This window comes from Eucyclogobius newberryi, unplaced genomic scaffold (assembly GCF_026437365.1).
Source record: "Eucyclogobius newberryi isolate DKJ021-1_F unplaced genomic scaffold, fEucNew1.0.hap1 SCAF_13, whole genome shotgun sequence".
In the NCBI taxonomy this organism is placed as follows: domain Eukaryota; kingdom Metazoa; phylum Chordata; class Actinopteri; order Gobiiformes; family Gobiidae; genus Eucyclogobius; species Eucyclogobius newberryi.
In genome coordinates this window covers 19,336,586-19,359,245 of record NW_027315757.1, presented here as the reverse complement: position 1 = coordinate 19,359,245, position 22,660 = coordinate 19,336,586, and the positions used below count along the sequence as shown (strand labels likewise).

The 22,660-nt window shown below is 47.3% G+C and overlaps 1 protein-coding gene across 1 annotated transcript; it reads right to left on the bottom strand.

The window, feature by feature from the left end:
• Positions 1-9,976: 9,976 nt before the first annotated feature.
• On the bottom strand, positions 9,977-20,889 carry psmd3 (proteasome 26S subunit, non-ATPase 3). The gene is made up of 12 exons (XM_072442827.1): positions 20,568-20,889; positions 19,626-19,816; positions 19,405-19,545; positions 18,830-18,966; positions 17,648-17,838; positions 16,227-16,330; positions 13,866-13,980; positions 11,815-11,934; positions 11,402-11,505; positions 11,181-11,336; positions 10,839-10,889; positions 9,977-10,309 (listed from the first exon to the last, which is right to left on the bottom strand). The coding sequence occupies exons 1-12, from the start codon at positions 20,725-20,727 to the stop codon at positions 10,232-10,234; spliced, it is 1,548 nt and encodes a 515-aa protein (XP_072298928.1). The 5' UTR covers positions 20,728-20,889; the 3' UTR covers positions 9,977-10,231.
• Positions 20,890-22,660: the final 1,771 nt, after the last annotated feature.

Sequence of the window (22,660 nt, the reverse complement as noted above, 5' to 3'; positions counted from 1 at the left end):
ATTGCAATACTAGTGTCACAGTACTAGCATTGCAGTACTAGTATTGCAGTACTAGTGTCACAGTACTAGCATTGCAGTACTAGTATTGCAGTACTAGTGTCACAGTACTAGCACTGCAGTACTAGTATTGCAGTACTAGTGTCACAGTACTAGCATTGCAGTACTAGTATTGCAGTACTAGTGTCACAGTACTAGCATTGCAGTACTAGTATTGCAGTACTAGTGTCACAGTACTAGCACTGCAGTACTAGTATTGCAGTACTAGTGTCACAGTACTAGCATTGCAGTACTAGTATTGCAGTACTAGTGTCACAGTACTAGCATTGCAGTACTAGTATTGCAGTACTAGTGTCACAGTACTAGCATTGCAGTACTAGTATTGCAGTACTAGTGTCACAGTACTAGCATTGCAGTACTAGTATTGCAGTACTAGTGTCACAGTACTAGCATTGCAGTACTAGTATTGCAGTACTAGTGTCACAGTACTAGCACTGCAGTACTAGTATTGCAGTACTAGTGTCACAGTACTAGCATTGCAGTACTAGTATTGCAGTACTAGTGTCACAGTACTAGCATTGCAGTACTAGTATTGCAGTAGTATAGCAGAAGTCCTGGAACTGCGTCAGAGTTTTCCCACATTTCACCATCAGCACAAACACAAACACGTCACACACTTTAACTTCCTCCTTGTCGCTTCCAGACAATTCACACCTGTTCCTGTTCCTGTTACTGTCCCAGGCCAGACCCAGACCCAAAACCCAAAACCCAGACACCAATGTCAAGCTCCAGATCTAGAACTTTTAATAAAAATCAGGACTTAATTTACTTCAATATTTACTCGATTTAGGATTGACCTTTTCCTCCTTCTTGTCTATAGTCTTTGTGTCACAGAGAAGCTCCAACTCAGACACATGGCTTTAGTATATGTCATTACTATTATACTTTCTTGTTTTAATGATATTCATGCCCATAATAACTCGAGGACCTCGAGGGTCCCCACTATTAACGGCCATAAAATTGACATTGATTTGTGTTTTTTTCTACTTTCAAAACTCAGATCTCTTCATCTACTTCATCAGAATCAGAATCATAAAAGGTTTATTGCCAATGAACAGAATTCACAAACAGGAACTTGTTTTGGTGCAATATAAACAATAAAACAATGAATAAGTCAAAAAGAGAAATAATTCAAATCTGCTTTAAGATTAAAAAAAAAATAATATATGATAAAAAATAAAATATTGGCTTAATTTATTAAGTACACAAATTTACAGTTGAGTTTACATCTGTAGTTCAGAAAGTGAACAGTGAGTGATTAAATTATGATAAAAGTGTTTAAGAAGTGCTCATGAGTCCAACAGCAGAGGGAAAGAAACTGTTCTTGTGGCGGAAGGTTCTGGTCCGGATGGAACATAGCCTCCTGCCTGAGGGGAGTGGCCTCCTGCCTGAGGGGAGTGGCTCAAATAGTCCGTGTCCAGGGTGAGAAGAGTCGGCTGTGATCCGACCTGTTCGTCCCAGAGCCCTGGAGACCTGCAGGTCCTGCAGAGATGGAAGTCTGCAGCCGATCACCTTCTCAGCAGAGGTCTCTGTTTGTCTCTGGCTGTGGCTCCAGCGTACCACACAGTGATGGAGGAGGTGAGGATGGAGTCAATGATGGTCGTGTAGAACTCCAACATCATCTCCGCTGGCAGCTTTGCTTTCCTCTGCTGCTGCAGGAAGTACATCCTCTGCTGGGCCTTCTTGATGAGAGAGCTGATGGTGGGCTCACACTTGAGGTCCCGGGTGATGATGGTGCTGAGAAGGTGGAGGGAGTCCACGGTGGTGATGGGGGAGTCTGAGATGGTGAGGGGGGGCTGGGGGGCTGTGACTTTCCTGAAGTCCACGATCATCTCCACTGTCTTCTGGGCGTTGAACTCCAGGTTGTTACCGCTGCACCAGGACACCGGCCGCTCCACCTCACTCCTGTAGACAGACTCTTTCCCATCTGAGAGGGGCTGAAAAGGGTGGTGTCGTCCGCAAACTTTATTAGTTTAACGGAGGCGTGGCTGGAGTTGCAGCAGTTTGTGTACAGGGAGAAGAGCAGGGGAGAAAGTACACAGCCCTGTGGAGCTCCTGTCCTGATAGTCCGAGTGTCAGCAGGGGGAAGGTGAAGGACTTTAGGTCAGGGAGGACCAGGATTATGACCTCAGACGTCAGCGCCACAGGTCTGTAGTCATTAAGTCCAGTGGTCCGGGGCTTCTTGAGGACAGGGACAATGATGGACGATTTGAAGCTGAGACATGGTATGACTCCAAGGAGGTGTTAAATGCCAGTGAAGACAGGGGCCAAGTCCAAAAGAATATTTTTACACTGACTTGACCCTGAGTAAACAATAAGAATGACATATTTAAGACTTAAGAGTGAACTTCAATACTTCAATAGAGTTTAAGTACAAGACACTGCAAATCTCCATTGACATCCAATAAACACATGTTTTGACCAAGACAGAATAATAAGGTGAATTCCAGTAGAAATATGAACAAAATGGTTTGATTGTGTTGGTCTGAACATATAACTCTGCTCACGGACAAGTGTCAAATGAACCTCAAAGATCAACATGTATCTTCTTATTGGCTGTTACAAAGGTGGCTTATATTTTTAAATGTATAAAAGTGTAAACAAAGAGAAATGCCTTTTGGTTGATCTTCTCAGGTCATATTCACTGCAGCTATTTTGGTGAAGAAAATTATTCGAGGTTGTAGTAAAGATAAATTAAGATCACCTTTATTTGTGCCACAATGGGGAAATTCCAGGGTTGCAACACAGATTAGGCACATAAATGAAATAAAAACAGATAACTTAGAAATAACTAATAATCTTAATAACACTATTTACAGCTGTTATATGGACAGAAAATACTGCACCAGGGACGATTGACATTATGCTACAGTATTACACATGTGTATGACAGTATTGCACATGTGTATGACAGTATTGCACATGTGTATGACAGTATTGCACATGTGTATGACAGTATTGCACATGTGTATGACAGTATTGCACATGTGTATGACAGTATTGCACATGTGTATGACAGTATTACACATGTGTATGACAGTATTACACATGTGTATGACAGTATTACACATGTGTATGACAGTATTGCACATGTGTATGACAGTATTGCACATGTGTATGACAGTATTACACATGTGTATGACAGTATTGCACATGTGTATGACAGTATTACACATGTGTATGACAGTATTGCACATGTGTATGACAGTATTGCACATGGGTATGACAGTATTGCACATGGGTATGACAGTATTGCACATGGGTATGACAGTATTGCACATGGGTATGACCGTATTGCACATGGGTATGACAGTATTGCACATGGGTATGACAGTATTGCACATGGGTATGACCGTATTGCACATGGGTATGACAGTATTGCACATGGGTATGACAGTTACACACGTGAACACATGTTCAGGACTAACAGTGTTTGTTATAAAGTCTGACAGCAGCAGAAGGAAAGACCTGTGAAATGTCTCCTTCACACAACGAGGGTGGATCAGTCTCTCACTGAAGCTGCTCTCCAGAGTGGACAGAGTGTTGAAGTATCTTAAAACTGCATAGGAATGTGTAGGATAAACAGGAGAGGCTTCCTGGTCGAAAAACAGGAAATGTTGTTGAGTTACTGAGCAATGAAGAATGTGTAGGTTAAGTTTCCAACCTCTCCTGGGTATAAGACGATAGCCGTAAAATTGCATACAGCTGGACCCGTGTGGGGCACAGGCCCACAAGGGGGTTTTCTTTGTCTTTGAAATGCATATAAAACCCTCCTGTTGAGGGAAAACGGGGTCTTTCTCAATTCGGCTACGAGGGGATCCAGATTGTCGACATCTGTATTTGATTGCTGTTTATTCATGATTAAAACCATTTTCTAAATCACGAAGCAGTGTCAAGCGAGCTGTCTTTTGTCTACCCAACGCACCTTCGAAACACCACCTCTGGAGAGGCACCACAGTGTCCTGCAGGGGGCGACACTCATGGTCCAGCATAGATGTGAGTTTAGCCAAAACCCTTCTGTCCCCCACCTCCTGCACCGAGTCCAGAGCACAGCCCAGGACGGAGCTGGACTTTTAGAGGCTCTTGAGGTTGTTATGTTGTCGATCAAAGAGGAGCTCAAGAAACCAAGACGAAGAGCTCAAGTTATGAACTGAAAATAACACTAAAAGTGCCAGTGCTTAAAGTACCAGAGGTGGCAGATCATGGGAGGTCAGTCAGGGCATAAACTTGACTGAGGGTCAGTAAAGTTCCAAAGTAAAGTTACAAAGTAAAGTTACAAAGTCACCAGTGTAGTGGCAAAAATCTCTCTATAAAACAAAGAAGCAAGTGGTCTTGTTTCAAAAGTAAAATGTTTAATCTTGTGGTTGAATCAGAAAGAAACTCGTGTGGACTCGGCCATTCTCGTTGAAGGCAGAGTCCATGCGTCTGTCTCGTGCCTTGCTCCCCAAAATGTGTGTCTCCCAAGTTACTCCCGTCCCACGTCTGTCCCCTTCCTTAAATCACAGATGGTCACATGACCTATTCCACATTTACAATTCACAAGCAGGTCGTAGAGGGAAGAGATGCAAATGGAACAGGCCAAAGGAGAACAAGAGATACAGGGTTTACATTTTGACCACCGACACCGTAGAGAGACAACTGCCCGTCCTGGACACACGTAGTTCCTTTTATTCCAATGGGAAGGTGGAAAGTTTACCGGCTCTGAAGGACAAAAGCAGCTGATTGCTCTGGTGTGAGGGCGTGGCCCTGGGACATCCTGCTCACCCCAGGGTGTCCAGACATGTAGATGTCAGGCTGTGACTTTGGGCGTTACAAAAATGAATTGCATTGAAATAGAATTTAAATCGAAATTGAAACAAGGCAAAGGGCCAGATTATTATTTTTCCATAAGAACAGCCTCCTCCACTTTTACCTCCACACGGCAGAAAAACTCCTGAACCTGCTCATTGTGAAAACATCAAAATGGGTGCAATAGCCTCCTTTAGAGTTGAATTAAATTAAACCAAAAAAATGTTTTTTTTGTAAACTCTAGCAAAAAAATCTATTCTATAGTTCCGATCCCAAAACCCATATCCATATTTCTTACGCCGTAGCAATGACAGAAACCTCCAATGTTTTCCCAATGGCAAAATAGCTACATCTGTTAAAATTACACATTTCATTTTAAAACTCCTGTTCCACCATTTTTTTGAAATTCAACAATATAAATACAAAAATAAAAAAAAATAAAAAGTGCTCCCACTAGCACATTCCAGATTTTGCACAAATTTGAATCAGTTGTTACACTTTCAATTGTCGAGATAGCGCCCCCTACAGTGTGAAATACATACATATACATATATATATATACATATACATATATATATATATATATACATATATATATATATATATATATATATATATATATATATATATATATATATATATATATATATATATATATATATATATATATATATATATATATATATATATATATATTTGATCAATTTTGGGGTCCCGATCAAAAAAGCTAAATCAGACACAAGGCATATTTTCTGTGGCAGAGCCGTAACCATGACATGGATGTGGTGACCAAGAGGTAGAGTTATAGCTGAGGCTGCTAAATTCCCCACTAACTCCCCAACAAGTTACCCATCCATCCATCCATTTTCTGCCGCTTATCCGGGGCCGGGTCGCGGGGGCAGCAGTCTAACCAGGGACTCCCAGACTTCCTTCTCCCCAGACACTTGTTCTAACTCCTCCGGGGGGATCCCGAGGCTTTTCCAGGCCAGCCGAGAGACATAGTCTCTCCAGCGTGTCCTGGGTCTTTCCCGCGGCCTCTTCCCTGTGGGACATGCCTGAAACACCTCCCGAGGGAGGCGCCCAGGAGGCATCCGGAACAGATGCCCGAGCCACCTCAGCTGGCTCCTCTCGACGTGGAGGCTCCCCCCGTGTGGCCGAGCTCCTCACCTTATCTCTAAGGGAGCGCCCAGCCACACGGCGGAGGAAACTCATTTCGACCGCTTGTATCCGCGATCTTGTTCTTTCAGTCACTACCCAAAGCTCATGACCATAGGTGAGGGTAGGAACGTAGACCGACCGGTAAATAGAGAGCTTTGCCTTTCGGCTCAGCTCCCTCTTCACCACAACGGTCCGATGCAGCGACTGCATCACTGCAGCCGCTGCATCGATCCGCCTGTCGATCTCACGCTCCATCCTTCCCTCACTCGTGAACAAGACCCCGAGATACTTGAACTCCTCCACTTGGACACCCAAGGACACCCCACCCACCTGAAGAGGGCAAGCCACCTTTTTCTGGTCGAGAACCATGGCCTCGGATTTGGAGGTGCTGATTCTCATCCCAGCCGCTTCACACTCGGCTGCAAACCGTCCCAGTGCATGTTGCAGGTCCGGGTTTGATGGAGCCATCAGGACAACATCGTCTGCAAACAGCAGAGATGAGATCCTGTGGTCCCCAAACCGGACACCCTCCGACCCCTGACTGCGCCTAGAAATTCTGTCCATAAAAATTATGAACTGAACCGGTGACAAAGGGCAGCCCTGGCTGAGTCCAACATGCACTGGGAACAGGTCTGACTTACAGCCGGCAATGCCAACACAGCTCCTGCTCCGGTCATACAGGGACCGGATAGCCCTGAGCAGAGGGCCCCGGACCCCGTACTCCCGGAGCACCCCCCAAAGGACACCCCGAGGGACGCGGTCGAAAGCCTTCTCCAGATCCACAAAGCACATGTGGACTGGTTGGGCAAACTCCCATGAAGTGAGTTTGGGTGATGGATGAGCCATCCTCTGAGTCCCCGGTCTCTACTTCCTCTTCGGAAGACGTGACTGAGGGATTAAGGAGATCCTCAAAGTATTCCTTCCACCGTCCAACGACATCCACAGTCGAGGTCAGCAGGCCTCCACCCGCACCGTAAACGGTGTTGGTGAGGCACTGCTTCCCCCTCCTGAGGCGCCGGACGGTTTGCCAGAATTTCTTTGGTGCAGACAGATGGTCCTCCTCCATGGCCTCCCCGAACTCCTCCCAGGCCCGGGTTTTTGCCTCTGCGACAGCACGAGCCGCGGCTCGCTTGGCCTGCCGATACCTGTCGATGACCTCCGGAGACCTACAAGCCAGAGTGGCCTGATAGGCCTCCTTCTTCAGTCTGACGGCATCCCTTACTTCCGGTGTCCACCACCGGGTTCGGGGGTTGCCGCCACGACAGGCACCGGAGACCTTGCGACCACAACTCCGAGCAGCCGCATCAACAATGGAGGCGGAGAACATGGTCCACTCGGACTCAATGTCCCCAACCTCCCCCGGGACATGGGAGAAGCTCTCCCGGAGGTGCGAGTTGAATACCCTACTGACAGAGGGCTCCACTAGACGTTCCCAACAGACCCTCACAATGCGCTTGGGTCTGCCAAGTCTGTCCGGCTTCCTCCTCCGCCAGCGGATCCAACGCACCACCAGGTGGTGATCGGTTGACAACTCTGCCCCTCTCTTCACCCGAGTGTCCAAGACACGCGGCCAGAGGTCAGATGACACGACAACAAAGTCGATCATTGACCTCCGGCCTAGGGTGTCCTGGTGCCATGTGCACTGATGAACACCCTTGTGCTTGAACATGGTGTTCGTTATGGACAAACCGTGGCTAGCACAGAAGTCCAATAACTGAACACTGCTCGGGTTCAGATCGGGGAAGCCGTTCTTCCAGATCACCCCTCCCCAGGTGTCACTGTCATTGCCCACGTGGGCGTTGAAGTCCCCCAGTAGAACAACGGAGTCCCCGGTCGGTGCACTGTCCAGTACCCCTCCCAAGGACTCAAAGAAGGCCGGGTACTCTGCACTGCTGTTCGGCCCGTAGGCCGCCACAACAGTGAGAGACCTGTCCCCCACCCGAAGGCGGAGGGACGCAACCCTCTCGTTCACTGGGGTAAACTCCAACATGTGGCGGCTGAGCTGAGGGGCTATAAGCAAGCCCACACCAGCTCGCCGCCTCTCCCTGCGGGCAACACCAGAGAAGTGGAGCGTCCAGACCCTCTTGAGGAGATGGATTCCAGAGCCCAAACTGTGCGTGGAGGTGAGGCCGACTATATCTAGTCGGTATCGCTCAACCTCCCGCACAAGCTCAGGCTCTTTCCCCCCCCCCAGCGAGGTGACATTCCCAGACATGTCCCCAGAGTTAGTCTCTGTGTCTTGAGATCTGGTCACCGAGGCCCCTGCCGTCGTCTGCCGCCCAGATCTCTCTGCACCGGCCCCTTATGGATCCTCCTGCGGGTGGTGGGCCCACGGGAGGGCGGCCCCACGTTGCTCCTTCGGGCTGTGCCCGGCCGGGCCCCGTGGGGTAAGACCCGGCCACCAGGCGCTCATCATCGAGCACCCATCCCAGGCCTGGCTCCAGGATGTGGCCCCGGTGACTCCGATCCGGGCGACGTGAACGGCCTTGGCTCTTTTACTCATCATAGGGGGCTTCTGAACCGATCTTTGTCTGACCCGTCACCTAGGACCTGTTTGCCTTGGGAGACCCTACCAGGGGCTCCTGGGATCATTCGGGCGCTCAAACCCCTCCACCACGTTAAGGTGTCGGTTCAAGGACACCCACGATCCCAAATTCTATGCAACACCACCTGATTTAAGGGTCCAGGAAACCCACTCAAATTTAGCCACTCTAACTGGGCACCAAAATAAAAGGACTGACTGGTCAGAGACAGGAAGTATGAAAATTACATTCTTTATTTTGATCAATCTTAATTCAAACACATTTTAATTACCAATATACTAAAAGCAGACCATAGATAGACCATGCACTCTCTCATTCACACATAAAACCTGCCCGTTAATAGAAAAATACTTAAAAAGAGCATGATAAGCGGGGGGGCAAAAAGGGGGATTCGAAGGGGGGTGCGAAGGGGAGCAAAAATGGGAGGCTCAAGCGGATCCTGTAGCACACAATACATTTGGAATTAATGAACTTTCACTATGGGTTTAAGCCGGCACGGAAACATACCTGTCGCACTCCAGAGGGAAACACCCCGTAGCAGTGGCCCAAACGGTCCGTGCGCAGGGCTAAACAAACACCAGACATGAACGCACAATCCGTTTATGAATTAAATATAATTAAATTGCTTACCAGGGCGATTAAACAAACAATTATACATGCCAGGAGTAATGTAGATGTGCGTGCAGAGTCGAGGATGCCAGAGTTAAACATGTTTAACTCTCAAAGTATGAATGGACAGGAGAGGACCCGCAGTACTCACCTAGCGTATGTTGCTGGGCGTTAGGCCGTTTGGGCAGCAACTTGCGGTGTCTGAAACGGCTTTAACACGTTTTTAACTGGTGGCTCCGTTTCAAAGTTCCCACTTGTGTGCCATCGTCAGAGGTGAAAGCCAAGAGAGATATGCAGGTGAGACTTCCCTAAATTATCTTTGCGTCAACGTGATTGGCCAGTCTGTGGATGTGCGTGCCACTACATAGACAACCAATGTTATCCCAATGGAAAATCACCAAAGCTCTGAAATATGCATATAATATATGCATACATACATTTATGTTCACAAACTCCTCCTCAGCGTTAGCCCAACCAACTTTAAATTTGGAGACAAACATCTTTAGGAGGAATCAATCATGATCTTTATGGTCATTTATTGAGTTGTTAATTATGCCAATGCGATGAAGCATGTTATTCTCGTGTGGCAGGAGGCGCATAAGAGCCAGAGTTCAGGAGATGCCTGGCATGACGGCTGTTTGATGCTGCTTGCGGCTTTAATTCTGTTTATGTTTTATTAGTTTTGTGTTTTAAAGATATATTGTCCATAACCCATCACTTTAAATGACTCAAACTGGCTGAGATCTGGAGAAGCTGCAGCCAAGTCCAGACCCGGTCCAGTCCAGACCCAGTCTCTGTTCCACAAAAAAAGCAGACACACATTTACACAAAGGCATATGTTTATTAGACTTTTACAGAACATTTCACACTCCGAAGTGAAGTGACGGATTCGGGTCGGGACTCGGGGGTCAGACGCTCAGGGGGGGTCGGGACTTGGGGGTCAGACGCTCAGGGGGGGTCGGGACTCGGGGGTCAGACGCTCAGGGGGGGTCGGGACTTGGGGGTCAGACGCTCAGGGGGGGTCGGGACTCGGGGGTCAGACGCTCAGGGGGGGTCGGGACTCGGGGGTCAGACGCTCAGGGGAAACTGTCGTCGTCATCTTCTGCCATCTCTTTGGCAAACTCCAGGTCCTGCTGCTCTCTCTCGCGTCGCTCCTGCAACATCATCAGCTTTAAACCTTCGACTCAGATGAACTTTTCAGTTTATCTTAGTAACGCCCAAAACAGTTGCCTTACAATTGTGTCAGGTGCCCGCTCCCCAGGTGCCCGCTCCCCAGGTGCCCCTCCCCGCTCGTCAGGTGCCCCTCCCCGCTCGTCAGGTGCCCCTCCCCGCTCGTCAGGTGCCCCTCCCCGCTCGTCAGGTGCCCCTCCCCGCTCGTCAGGTGCCCCTCCCCGCTCCCCAAGTGCCCCTCCCCGCTCCCCAAGTGCCCCTCCCCAGGTGCCCCTCCCCGCTCGTCAGGTGCCCCTCCCCGCTCCCCAAGTGCCCCTCCCCAAGTGCCCCTCCCCAGGTGCCCGCTCCCCAGGTGCCCGCTCCCCAGGTGCCCCTCCCCACTGCCCGCGTGTCAGGTGCCCCTCCCCACTGCCCGCTCCCCAGGTGCCCCTCCCCGCTGCCCGCGTGTCAGGTGCCCCTCCCCGCGTGTCAGGTGCCCCTCCCCTGCCCATGTGTCAGATGCCCCGCCCGTACCTCTGCAGACTCCAGGTCCTTGTTGTAGGCTTTAGGGGGGAACCTCATGGCCTGAAAAACACAAAGGGGTCTGTTACAGGCGTCTGTGTCGTGGCCCTGTTTGGACACACGGTGGCGCTGATGGCTCATGTGTAATAAAGAAAGTGTGGTTAAGCGTATAATATAAATAAAAGTATTTAACATTTCTGTGAGTATTTGTCCAGTGAAGGCTAAAACACTTCATAATGTGCTCCTAAATGTCCAGTAAATGCAGTAAAGCCACTTTGATCGCATATAAGAGCTTTTACTCGGCGCTTAAACACCAGCGGACACTCTTTGTGGACATGTTTTGGATGTTCTCACCTTTACAGACATGTTGTGGATGTCCAGGCAGAAGGAGATGCGCTGGTGGAAGGCGAGCTGAGGTTCTCTGGTGCCGTAGATGTCCATCGTCTCTTTGGACTGGACAAAGCCCTTCTCGTGGTTTATACTGGCCTCGATCACACCGTCTCGGATTGCCTGCGACACACACCCGGGTTAGACCATTTCTGGACCGGGTTTAGGTCCCGGGCCAGGCCTCATACCTTTGCCACTATGAACTCTGCATCCTCAGGACTGTCCAGCTGCAGTTTGAGGGCAATGTCACTCAGAGAGATCCTGGAGTAGGACAAACTGATCATACGAACACCTAAAAGGACGAGAAGAGGACAACGACGCCGGGTGAGACGAGCGCGAGCAGAAGACGATGTGCCTTTTCCTTTAGCTTTAGCATTAACATGGACTAGCATTTGGGGGCCGATATGTGGGGCCGATATGTGGGGCTAGGTGCTGTGACGGAGACTGAAGGTCGCCTAAAAGTGCAAATATCAGCCTGATAAATCGCCCTATCACGAACTGAAAAACGGGTCAGACTATAAGGATTTCGCCACAGCAGTACTCGCCGCAGCAGTACTCGCCGCAGCAGTACTCGCCGCAGCAGTACTCGCCATATAGTTACCGGTCTTGATGACGTTGTGTCTCAGGCGGATGATCAGAGTGTAGGTTCCATCTGTTTGGAACTTCTCTCCAAACTGCTCCAGGACCTGGTTAAACTTGGACAGGTTTCCAGTGCGAACGGCTGAAGGAGAAAAGTAAAGAAAAGAAAGGTAAAGTAAAGAAATACATTAGAATTTATACAAGTTTAGCATTTTGCATCTTCAAATCCAAACATTCCCATGAAAACTGCTTCTGAGATGAGATTTAATTAGAGAATTTTTATAGTATTTTTTAACCAAATAAAAAAGGTATTATTGAATAAATACAGGAATAGTTTATTCTGTCTTGACATTTTGATGTAATAATACCACCATCTTGGTTATTAAAAGGTCTTTTAGGCATAGTGATACAAAAAAAATGCTTCCAAAACTATTTACAATAAGCTTAATGTATCTTAATATGTACAGTGAATATCACATGATTTTGTAAGTTTACTCAACAACTTCATCTCCAGAAAAGTACCAAGAAAAACTGCACATTTGGTAAGTTTTAATGTCACTCCAAAGACTCACTTCTGCTGTGGTTCATTTCATCTTAATAATGACAATAAAATACTTTGTCCACTAATAAGTTTTGGTTGACAAAAATGCCACTGAGTGACTCGACTAAGGCTTAGAATAGGCTGTGTCTTTAGTCAATAAATTATTATTTAGATGATTTATATGGGACATGAGCCGAGTTGTTGAGGATTTGGGAAGATAGTAGAAAAAGCTTCAGTTGTAGTCATCTGGACTCAGAAAAAATAGACGTTTCGACTCTCATCCAAGAGTCATTGTCAATAAAAGAATTTAGGTCGAGAACTCAGATATAGAGTTTAATCGGCCATTTTACAAATAAATGCACCGTTTCAGTGCTTTTCGGTACAAATCCTGTTCTGGCAGTTTGGGTCAAATACACCGCTCAATCTGACACTTTCCTCACAGAGACATGTCCAGGTCTTCTAGTCCTGTGTGAGGAGGAAGTTCTGGTCCTGGTGCTTACCCTGTGTGAGGAGGAAGTACGGGTGCAGAGTCCTGGTGCTTACCCTGTGTGAGGAGGAAGTACGGGTGCAGAGTCCTGGTGCTTACCCTGTGTGAGGAGGAAGTACGGGTGCAGAGTCCTGGTGCTTACCCTGTGTGAGGAGGAAGTACGGGTGCAGAGTCCTGGTGCTTACCCTGTGTAAGGAGGAAGTACGGGTGCAGAGTCCTGGTGCTTACCCTGTGTAAGGAGGAAGTACGGGTGCAGAGTCCTGGTGCTTACCCTGTGTGAGGAGGAAGTACGGGTGCAGAGTCCTGGTGCTTACCCTGTGTGAGGAGGAAGTACGGGTGCAGAGTCCTGGTGCTTACCCTGTGTAAGGAGGAAGTACGGGTGCAGAGTCCTGGTGCTTACCCTGTGTGAGGAGGAAGTACGGGTGCAGAGTCCTGGTGCTTACCCTGTGTGAGGAGGAAGTACGGGTGCAGAGTCCTGGTGCTTACCCTGTGTGAGGAGGAAGTACGGGTGCAGAGTCCTGGTGCTTACCCTGTGTAAGGAGGAAGTACGGGTGCAGAGTCCTGGTGCTTACCCTGTGTGAGGAGGAAGTACGGGTGCAGAGTCCTGGTGCTTACCCTGTGTGAGGAGGAAGTACGGGTGCAGAGTCCTGGTGCTTACCCTGTGTAAGGAGGAAGTACGGGTGCAGAGTCCTGGTGCTTACCCTGTGTAAGGAGGAAGTACGGGTGCAGAGTCCTGGTGCTTACCCTGTGTAAGGAGGAAGTACGGGTGCAGAGTCCTGGTGCTTACCCTGTGTGAGGAGGAAGTACGGGTGCAGAGTCCTGGTGCTTACCCTGTGTGAGGAGGAAGTACGGGTGCAGAGTCCTGGTGCTTACCCTGTGTAAGGAGGAAGTACGGGTGCAGAGTCCTGGTGCTTACCCTGTGTAAGGAGGAAGTACGGGTGCAGAGTCCTGGTGCTTACCCTGTGTGAGGAGGAAGTACGGGTGCAGAGTCCTGGTGCTTACCCTGTGTAAGGAGGAAGTACGGGTGCAGAGTCCTGGTGCTTACCCTGTGTGAGGAGGAAGTACGGGTGCAGAGATCTCTTTAAGGACGGCTGTCTGAACTGCAGTCGGTCTGGAATCTCCCCCAACAACAGCTCCACCACAATCAGGAGCTTATGGACCTGAGGAACCAGAACCAGAGACAGGGCCGAGGTGAGGACCGGAGACGGGGCCAAGGTGAGGGCCGGAGACAGGGCCGGGGTGGGGTGAGGGCCGGAGACAGGGCCGGGGTGGGGTGAGGGCCGGAGACAGGGCCGGGGTGGGGTGAGGGCCGGAGGCAGGGCCACGGGGCCGGGGTTAGGGCCACGGGGCCGGGGTTAGGGCCACGGGGCCGGGGTTAGGGCCACGGGGCCGGGGTTAGGGCCACGGGGTTAGGGCCACAGGGCCGGGGTTAGGGCCACGGGGTTAGGGCCACAGGGCCGGGGTTAGGGCCACGGGGTTAGGGCCACAGGGCCGGGGTTAGGGCCACGGGGTTAGGGCCACAGGGCCGGGGTTAGGGCCACAGGGCCGGGGTTAGGGCCACAGGGCCGGGGTTAGGGCCACAGGGCCGGGGTTAGGGCCACAGGGCCGGGGTTAGGGCCACAGGGCCGGGGTTAGGGCCGGAGACAGGGCCACAGGGCCGGGGTTAGGGCCGGAGACAGGGCCGGGGTTAGGGCCGGAGACAGGGCCGGGGTTAGGGCCGGAGACAGGGCCACAGGGCCGGGGTTAGGGCCGGAGACAGGGCCACAGGGCCGGGGTTAGGGCCGGAGACAGGGCCACAGGGCCGGGGTTAGGGCCGGAGACAGGGCCACAGGGCCGGGGTTAGGGCCGGAGACAGGGCCACAGGGCCGGGGTTAGGGCCGGAGACAGGGCCACAGGGCCGGGGTTAGGGCCGGAGACAGGGCCACAGGGCCGGGGTTAGGGCCGGAGACAGGGCCACAGACAGTTTGGTGTAGGAGCTGCTTTAAGGCCTAGTCTTTCTGTCTCTGTGGGAGGAACATGCATCTGGACACAATAATTGAAAAGGACTCAGTGGTAGATTAAAGCACTTGACACTTTTGCCGTTTCCACATAAATGAGAGAGAAAACAGACCTAAAGAGAGTTGCCTTGTGTCTGGATTTAAAGGCCAAATGTTATGAATTAACTATTGGTATTACCCTTACCATCCGCCTATTTTCGCCCTGTGCACAATGGTTGGACCCAAATGGCATTGCTTATTAAAAGAGGATCTTACGTTCCACAAGTGAGTGTGATGCATTGTTAGAAAGCTTAGGCCTTCTAGTTTCTGCAGATGTGCACATGAACACTGTCAGGGCTTCAGAACTCACTACAGAAACCCAAACATGCAAAATACATCCTTTTTTTTTAGTCTCGCCTGAATATTGTCGATTTGTAAAGGTCCTAAGCATGACATACTGAGGCGACTGTTGTTGTGATTTTGGGCCTTACAAAAATTAATTTAATTGAATACTTCATTGTGTGCTTATGCTGTTCACTGTACATGATGTTTATCTTGTTGACAACAACTGTGTAAAGGTTCAGATCTCTAGGAACAGGCATTTTGGTGCTGTTGACCTTTTTGTATCATCGTTTTATTACAATTTTAGCTCCTCTATGATCATAAAACATACATTTTGATGTTTTGTCGACCACTAATACCTATTATAACTGCTAAAAACAATGTTATTCTATGTTAAAATGGGTAAATATGAGCTTACCCATGTATTTCCCATATAAGAGGTGAAAAAACCATCAACATTTTATAAGATTTTTTTTCTCTTTTTTCCTTTGTATAATACATATATCAAAAGGCTAACAAAATCAGAAAACGTGATGCGTAAAATCTAGTCTCCTCCTGCCGAAAAATCTGGCTATAAATCCCACCCATCATTCAAAAGCTTGGCTCATTGGGTAGAATCATATGTCAATCAAAATGTTCTCTGTCATCGTAAACAACTTGAAAGCGTGCGTCGGAAGCGGCGCATTTCCCCCCCCGGAGGCTGTAAAAAACAAACCCTGTGGATGGTCTCATTCTGTTGCTAACAGTCTGAAGAAAAGATCGACGCCACCAAACATCTTATAACTCAAACAGGTCATTTGTTATGGACGGAGAAATGCGCCGGACGAGCGTTCATTGTGAATATTTTCACAGAAGAAAACTTTGTTTATTTGACACTATCTAATATATCTATATATCTATATCTAGATATATAAGTGGATATTGTTTTTCTGTGGATTATTACGGACAGAACGAGTTCACTTACTGAAGGCTCGGAGGGAGAGGATTCATCAAACTAGTGCGAATGACGCTAAATGCGCCGGCCGAGTTTGTGACGAGGAACAATGTGAGACGAGGTTAAAGGTTATGCATAATGTGACACACTTTACCGTCTGTTTGAAGCCCACGGCCGTGTGCTGTGGAGCTTTCCTCAGGGCGTTGGTCAGAGTGCGTCGGGCCTCCGAGTATTCCAGCTGGATCGCCTTGATGCGTCCTGAGGAATGAGAGTATTAGTGTTTGGAGGAACTGTAACGATGAGGTTCACATGTATCGAATAGAAGAGAAACATATCACTATGACATCAAAACGACGTTCGGAACAATTTAGTTTAACACAGTAATGACTTTTTGAGTCAGTTACTTTTGTGCTGAAACAAACATGGAGCCGCTGGAGTAAAGAAAGTATGAACACCATAGATGCTTTTGTTTTAAAAGTATTACCCGTTAAATAAATCAAAGTTGCTTTTTATATGTAATGATGTTTTTGTGGTTAGTTATTTTTTGAGTTCTCATGGTGTTACTTATATGATTTACCAAAAGTAATTAAGTGCATTTTGTCCTTTAATTTGTCTTGAAAACAGCTTGCCGTTTTTACTCTCGATGAAACAAAAGGGGAAAATATCATATATTTATATATCATACATCACCTAAGGCTGGGCTGAGAATAACTGTATATCTTTTGGGAGAATCCCGGGAGCAATATTCAGATGATATTATGTCGAACCAACAGTAAGGCCGTAGTAATTTTATTACTTGGTTTACGGATGTTTAAATGAAATATATTGAACAGGCGGGCGAAATATAAATATATGATGCTGATAATATGTATCGCTGCGTTTTTTCCGGCCCTTTTACAAAATAAAGCGGTGCGCCGTAATTTACGCCGACGGCGCTCAGCGTGCGTAGAGGCGCCTGCACGCCGATCTAGATCACCATGCGGGCACCGCTCGACCGCACGCCTCTCTTATCATATTGACTTTCCATACTCTGGCGCCGCCTGCGCCTCTCGGCCGCGCGGTCGGCCGGCCTGCGCCTTCCTCTCGGCCTCTTGATGGAGGTTCGGCAAACGAGTAGCTTCAGCACTCTCCAGACCACGGCTCGGCAGCCAATCAGAGCCAAGCACACAAACTTCGTTGACCAATCAACACGCAGCATGCAAATTTTCACTTGTAAACAGTAAACTGTCATGGCGCGGACCGTGGCGGACTATCGTCAAGCGCTTTCCGGCCCGGTTTAGTGATAATATTCTCTTTTTTTTCTAAGATTTATTAATAAAAATGACCCCGTCCTTGCACTCGAAAATGCCCGTCCACATTTCAAAATACCCCGTCCAAAATAAGGGAAGACGGACGGATCTAGATGAAAATGAGCTTGCAGCTATTTCTGGACAGTGGAATATATTTTTGGAGCAATGTCAAATAAATGAATAAATAGATAAAAATAAAGAAGCCGCAGCAGCATTAGTATTTATTAGTATTTGTGTGTAGGACCTGTGTAGTCGAGGTATTGGGCAGTAGTAGCAGTAGAAGTACCTGTGTAGTAAAGGTATCTGGCCCACTCGTTGTTGTTGGCCACTTCGGGGAACACAGACTTGGACACCAGCTTCTCGGCCTGGTCGTACAGGTTGAACTCCAGATAGTTCCTCAGCAGAAGGTTGAGGAGAACGGCCTGTCCATCAGTGTCGTGTCGGAGCGTCGAAGTGCGCAGACGAGTGTGGAGGAAACTAAAGACACAAACGAGAGATAATGGACAGGCTGAGAAATAGATTTTCAAAGTTAGGGGCCCCCCAGCAATTTCAGGGGCCCACAAGCGCGCGCAGCATCATAAGAACAAGATAAATTTGTTGTTTTAAACCTCGTTATTAGCATGTAAAACAATTTAAAGTACTTTTATCTTATATTTGATATGAAGGAAGAGCACAAATACTGAATCATAATTTCTTGTCAGGGAACAAATCAAGTATCAGTATTGTTAAAATAGTAGCTTGTAAAAGGTCTGTTAAACACCAAAGCTTGTCAAATAAATACCTGTGCCTTGTATCCCTTTTGAGGAAAGACCAAACACACGGTACAATAATCCTGCTCCTGTCAGACTGATGCAGGGGACAGGTGTGTCCCACCACTCCATATTCTGCCTGTCCCTATCATTCTTCTCATAATCAATTTTTTTCCTTTTCTGTTCATCAGTCACTTTTTGTTTTTTTGGTGATGGGGGTTTTCCCCCTTCAAGATACTTTCACATTGACATTATCCCTATGTGCAAAACTACAGCTTTTGTTGCAAACAACTTTTGGACTGAGTAGAGATTGACGCCCGCCAACCTAGATATCACTTTTGGGGCAAAATTAGACCGGGCATTTCCGAGTACACCCGAACGCAGCGACCAATCAGATGCCCGCTTTCATCGAAATTAGATCACGGACACCGTTTGGCCAATGAGAAGCGAGAATACTGCGAAGTAGCATGTCTGTCAAGATGAAACTTAAGCGATGAAAATGCCCCAAATATGACCAAATTACTAGTTAAATCTTGATTTTTTTTTTCGAGGAATTTCGATACAGGGGCACAGGGGGCCCCCTCCTAATTCAAAGCCCGTGCCCGCCGGCGATTTGAGGCCCTACAGGCCCCCGTCTATTTTGCAGCCAGATGGAGGTGCAGAGACGAGTGCGGAGGAAACTAAAGACACAAACATAACCAGGTGTGTGTGTGTGTTACCTGCGTAGTGTCTGCACCTGCTGGAGGAACTCGTACACTCGAGCGTGATAGTAGAAACATTTTGCCGCCACAAGGTCCAGAGCTCTTCGATTCTTTGAGCAAATCTTCTGCATCAGATCATCTGAGACTTTCTGAGCCTGGAAACAGAGACGACGTTAGAGACCGACGTTAGAGACCGACGTTAGAGACCGACGTTAGAGACCGACGTTAGAGACCGACGTTAGACCCCGACGTTAGACCCCGACGTTAGACCCCGACGTTAGACCCCGACGTTAGACCCCGACGTTAGACCCCGACGTTAGACCCCGACGTTAGACCCCGACGTTAGACCCCGTTACAAACGTTTAAAAAACTTTTTAGTTTGGGAATTTTTATGTAGTTTACAGAAATTTTAAGCGAAGATGAGAGATATCAAGCTTAGGGGAAAAAATTACAGCCTTTTTTTTTAGGCAACTTGCCCAGAGGAGTGTCAGAGGGTGAGAAGAGGGTGAGAAGAGGAGGGTGAGAGGAGGGTGAGAAGAGGGTGAGAAGAGGAGGGTGAGAGGAGGATCAGAGGTGCAGATGAGGAGTCTGACCTGGCTGTAGCTCTTATTGTTGCACAGGTGGATCACCAGCAGCAGTTGGAGAAAAGCCTCGACTTCAGGGAGCAGAGGAGCAGACGCAGCCTTACCAGAGCGAGGCCTGAACTGAACATCTCCTTCCGACATCTCCATGGGCTAGAACACACGCACAAACAAGTCAGATGCCCTCCCCGTGCGCATCAGATGCCCCTCCCTGTGCGCGTCAGGTGCCCTACCTCATCCAGGAAGCCCAGCAGGTGGTCTTTGGCGCCGGCGTTGCTGGTGTAGAAGCCGGAGATGGTTTTGTGGAGGACGTTGGCGTTGAGTCTGCGGCTGATGGACGGCAGAGCTCTGAGCGCGCGGAGGACGAACCGAGGCTCTTTCCCCTGGACCGCCTTCTCGATCTGCTTCACATGCTCTTTGATGTCTGCCACACACAACAGACAAACGGGGGTTAGGGCCGAGACCAGGGACAAGGGCCGAGACCAAACTCCATCTGCTTCACGTGTTCGTTAATGTTTGCAACACATTTAGACGCAGCAGGGACGATACTGATTATTTTTAACCGCATTATTTTATGCCAACTTTTTCAGCACGCGAGGCATTTAAAGGGTAGAAAATGTATCGATCTATATACATATACATACGTTTGTTTAGGGCAGGTTTGGAGAGCTGGAAAAAGTATGACTGATGTTTTTAAAGAGGTTTTTGTGACTCTGAAAAGTCCTTCACAATAATTGCCTCTTGTAATGCTTTTCTGTCAAAACTGTGAAGTCTCCAGTGCAACTGTTTTGTGTCATTATAATTCTGTAATAAAGCGGACAGAGGGAGAATAAACCTGCAGTAAAAAGGTCAAAACTGTGGCGGAGGAAACGTGAGCAGGAGCATTAGCATCACTGACATTAGCTCCATGACTCCGCGAATCTGAATCTAAACCTGAACAAACCGTGACAAATCAAACAGATGTCAAGCCCCAGACTAAAGCCGAGATGTCCCGGTGATCTGTGCAAAGAACCGTTCTGTTTAAATGAGAGTACGTCCTTCTGAAGCTGAACGGTCGGTGTGAAGAGAAGATAGTCAACGGGGTTTGTTTATCATCACCGGAGCTAACATGCTAACATGCTAACAGGCTGTCAGATTCAGACGGCGCCGTGAGGAGGACGTGAGCCCGGTCTTACCCTCCAGAGTGAGGCTGTCCTGCTCCACTGCTGTGGCCGCTGCGGGAGCCTCTTCCTCGGGCATGTCCACGTCCTGCGGCTCGGCCTTCGCTTCTTTCGGCTCCTTCTTCTCACGAGCCGCCGCAGCTTTGTCGCGTCTTTTTGCCGCAGTTTCCTTCATGTTTGTGCGGTTCCTGCGGCTAAAATCAGCGGTGTGTCCGTGAGTGAGGAGCAGGAGCAGAGTCAGGAGTGTGAAGAGTCAGACACGAGAGAAACAAACGGCACAAACGGCACAAACAGCGTGAGTTTGCACAGTTCACGGCGTTATTCCGGAGACTGAACTGCATCTGCAGCGTCACTTCCGCGGCGTCACTGCGGCTGCGCGAGCGCGCAGGGGTTTGTGGGAAAATCAATGCAAACAAAAACATTTAATACAGAGCCTCGCAGGTGACATAAGCGAGATATTAAGAAGGAAAGAAAAGGAACGAAATCAGGTGGAATCATGTTAATTATCTTGAGGGAACAATTGAATAATCTTTAGGGAACGTGATCATTATCTTGAGGGAATGAGTTACTTTATGATGTATATTATTTTTCTTATTATATTTTTTGACAGGCAGGTATGACAGGTGACCTATTGGAGGCGCTGCTAAATAGCATAAGGGATCATCTCAAAATGGGTTGAAGCTGAAAAGACTGAATATTTTTCGTCTGGGGGGGTTGAACCTACATTTCGTCTTTTTGTTGCTTTGAAGCTTCAATACATCGTTGTGGCAGTAATTGTTTTGAAATGCTAAAAAACTCTCTCAGCAACGAGCATTAGGCCAACATTAGGCGGCGGGTGCGTGCGCGGAGCACGGCGCAAGGGGCCGGCGTCGCCAACGCGGCTGGTGCAGAACAGTTGGAAAAGCTTTTTTGCAACAAGACGCGGCGCAGCAAATGATCAAGAGATTTGGCTCTAGTAACGTGCTACCACTGACCGGAAGAAGGAAACAACACAAATCCGCATGAGGTTTCGGCCAATCACAGAAGACGTGAGATTCTCACCGGGACGAAAGCGTGTGTCCTGCTTCTGTCATTCTGACATGTCGTCTAAGGTCTAAACGCAGGCAATTGACAATTACAGGTTTTGACAAGAAACATTAGTTTCTCACTCTCTCATCCTCTTGAGACTATTTCAATGTGGTCATCTCCCAGTTTGGGTTGAATCTGATGTGTCGTAGGGCCCCTAGGGCCCCTGGAACATGTGGATTGAGTAAACAAACATGCGCAACAGGTGACATTATTTGGAGAGTTTATAACTTCTAAATATAAACTTACCAAAGGATGTTCAGGGATGTTCACTAGAGGTGAGCAGGGTCTATCAAGCTACTATCGTTTTATCAACGCGTAAAATTTTCAAGTCGTTTCAGCTTCAACACATTTTGAGATGATCCCTAAGAACAGTTGAAAGAAAGGATAAAAGATACTCGTTCCCTCAAGGTAATTATCACGTTCCCTCAAGATGATTGGCAGGTTCCCACCTGATATTATTAATTTATTTCGATTTTTCTAATTATTTAGAGTTTATTTTTTTCCGTAAGAATGTGATCATATATATATATATATATATATATATATATATATATATATATATATATATATATAAATATTATAATATATATATAATATAATATTTAATATATATATAATATATATATATATATATATATAAATATTATATAATATATATATATATAATATATATATATATATAATATATATATATATATATATATATTATATAATATATATATAAATATTATATATATATATATATATATATATATATAGTTTTAAAGAAGAATAGCACAGCTTGACTCAAAATGTATTAAATGGATTTATCATCAGGTAATATAAATCATATTGTACAGAATCAGAGAATCAGAAAAGGTTTATTTTCATTGTCAATGAAAATAAATTAACAAATAAAACAAAGAACAATGATAAAACAACCTTTATCAGTCAAAAGGATAACAAATAAAAATAGGCTATGTACACAAATGTACAGTTGAATTTACATTTGTAGAGCAGAAAGTGAACAGTGCATTGAGTGATTAATTTATGTTTAAAGT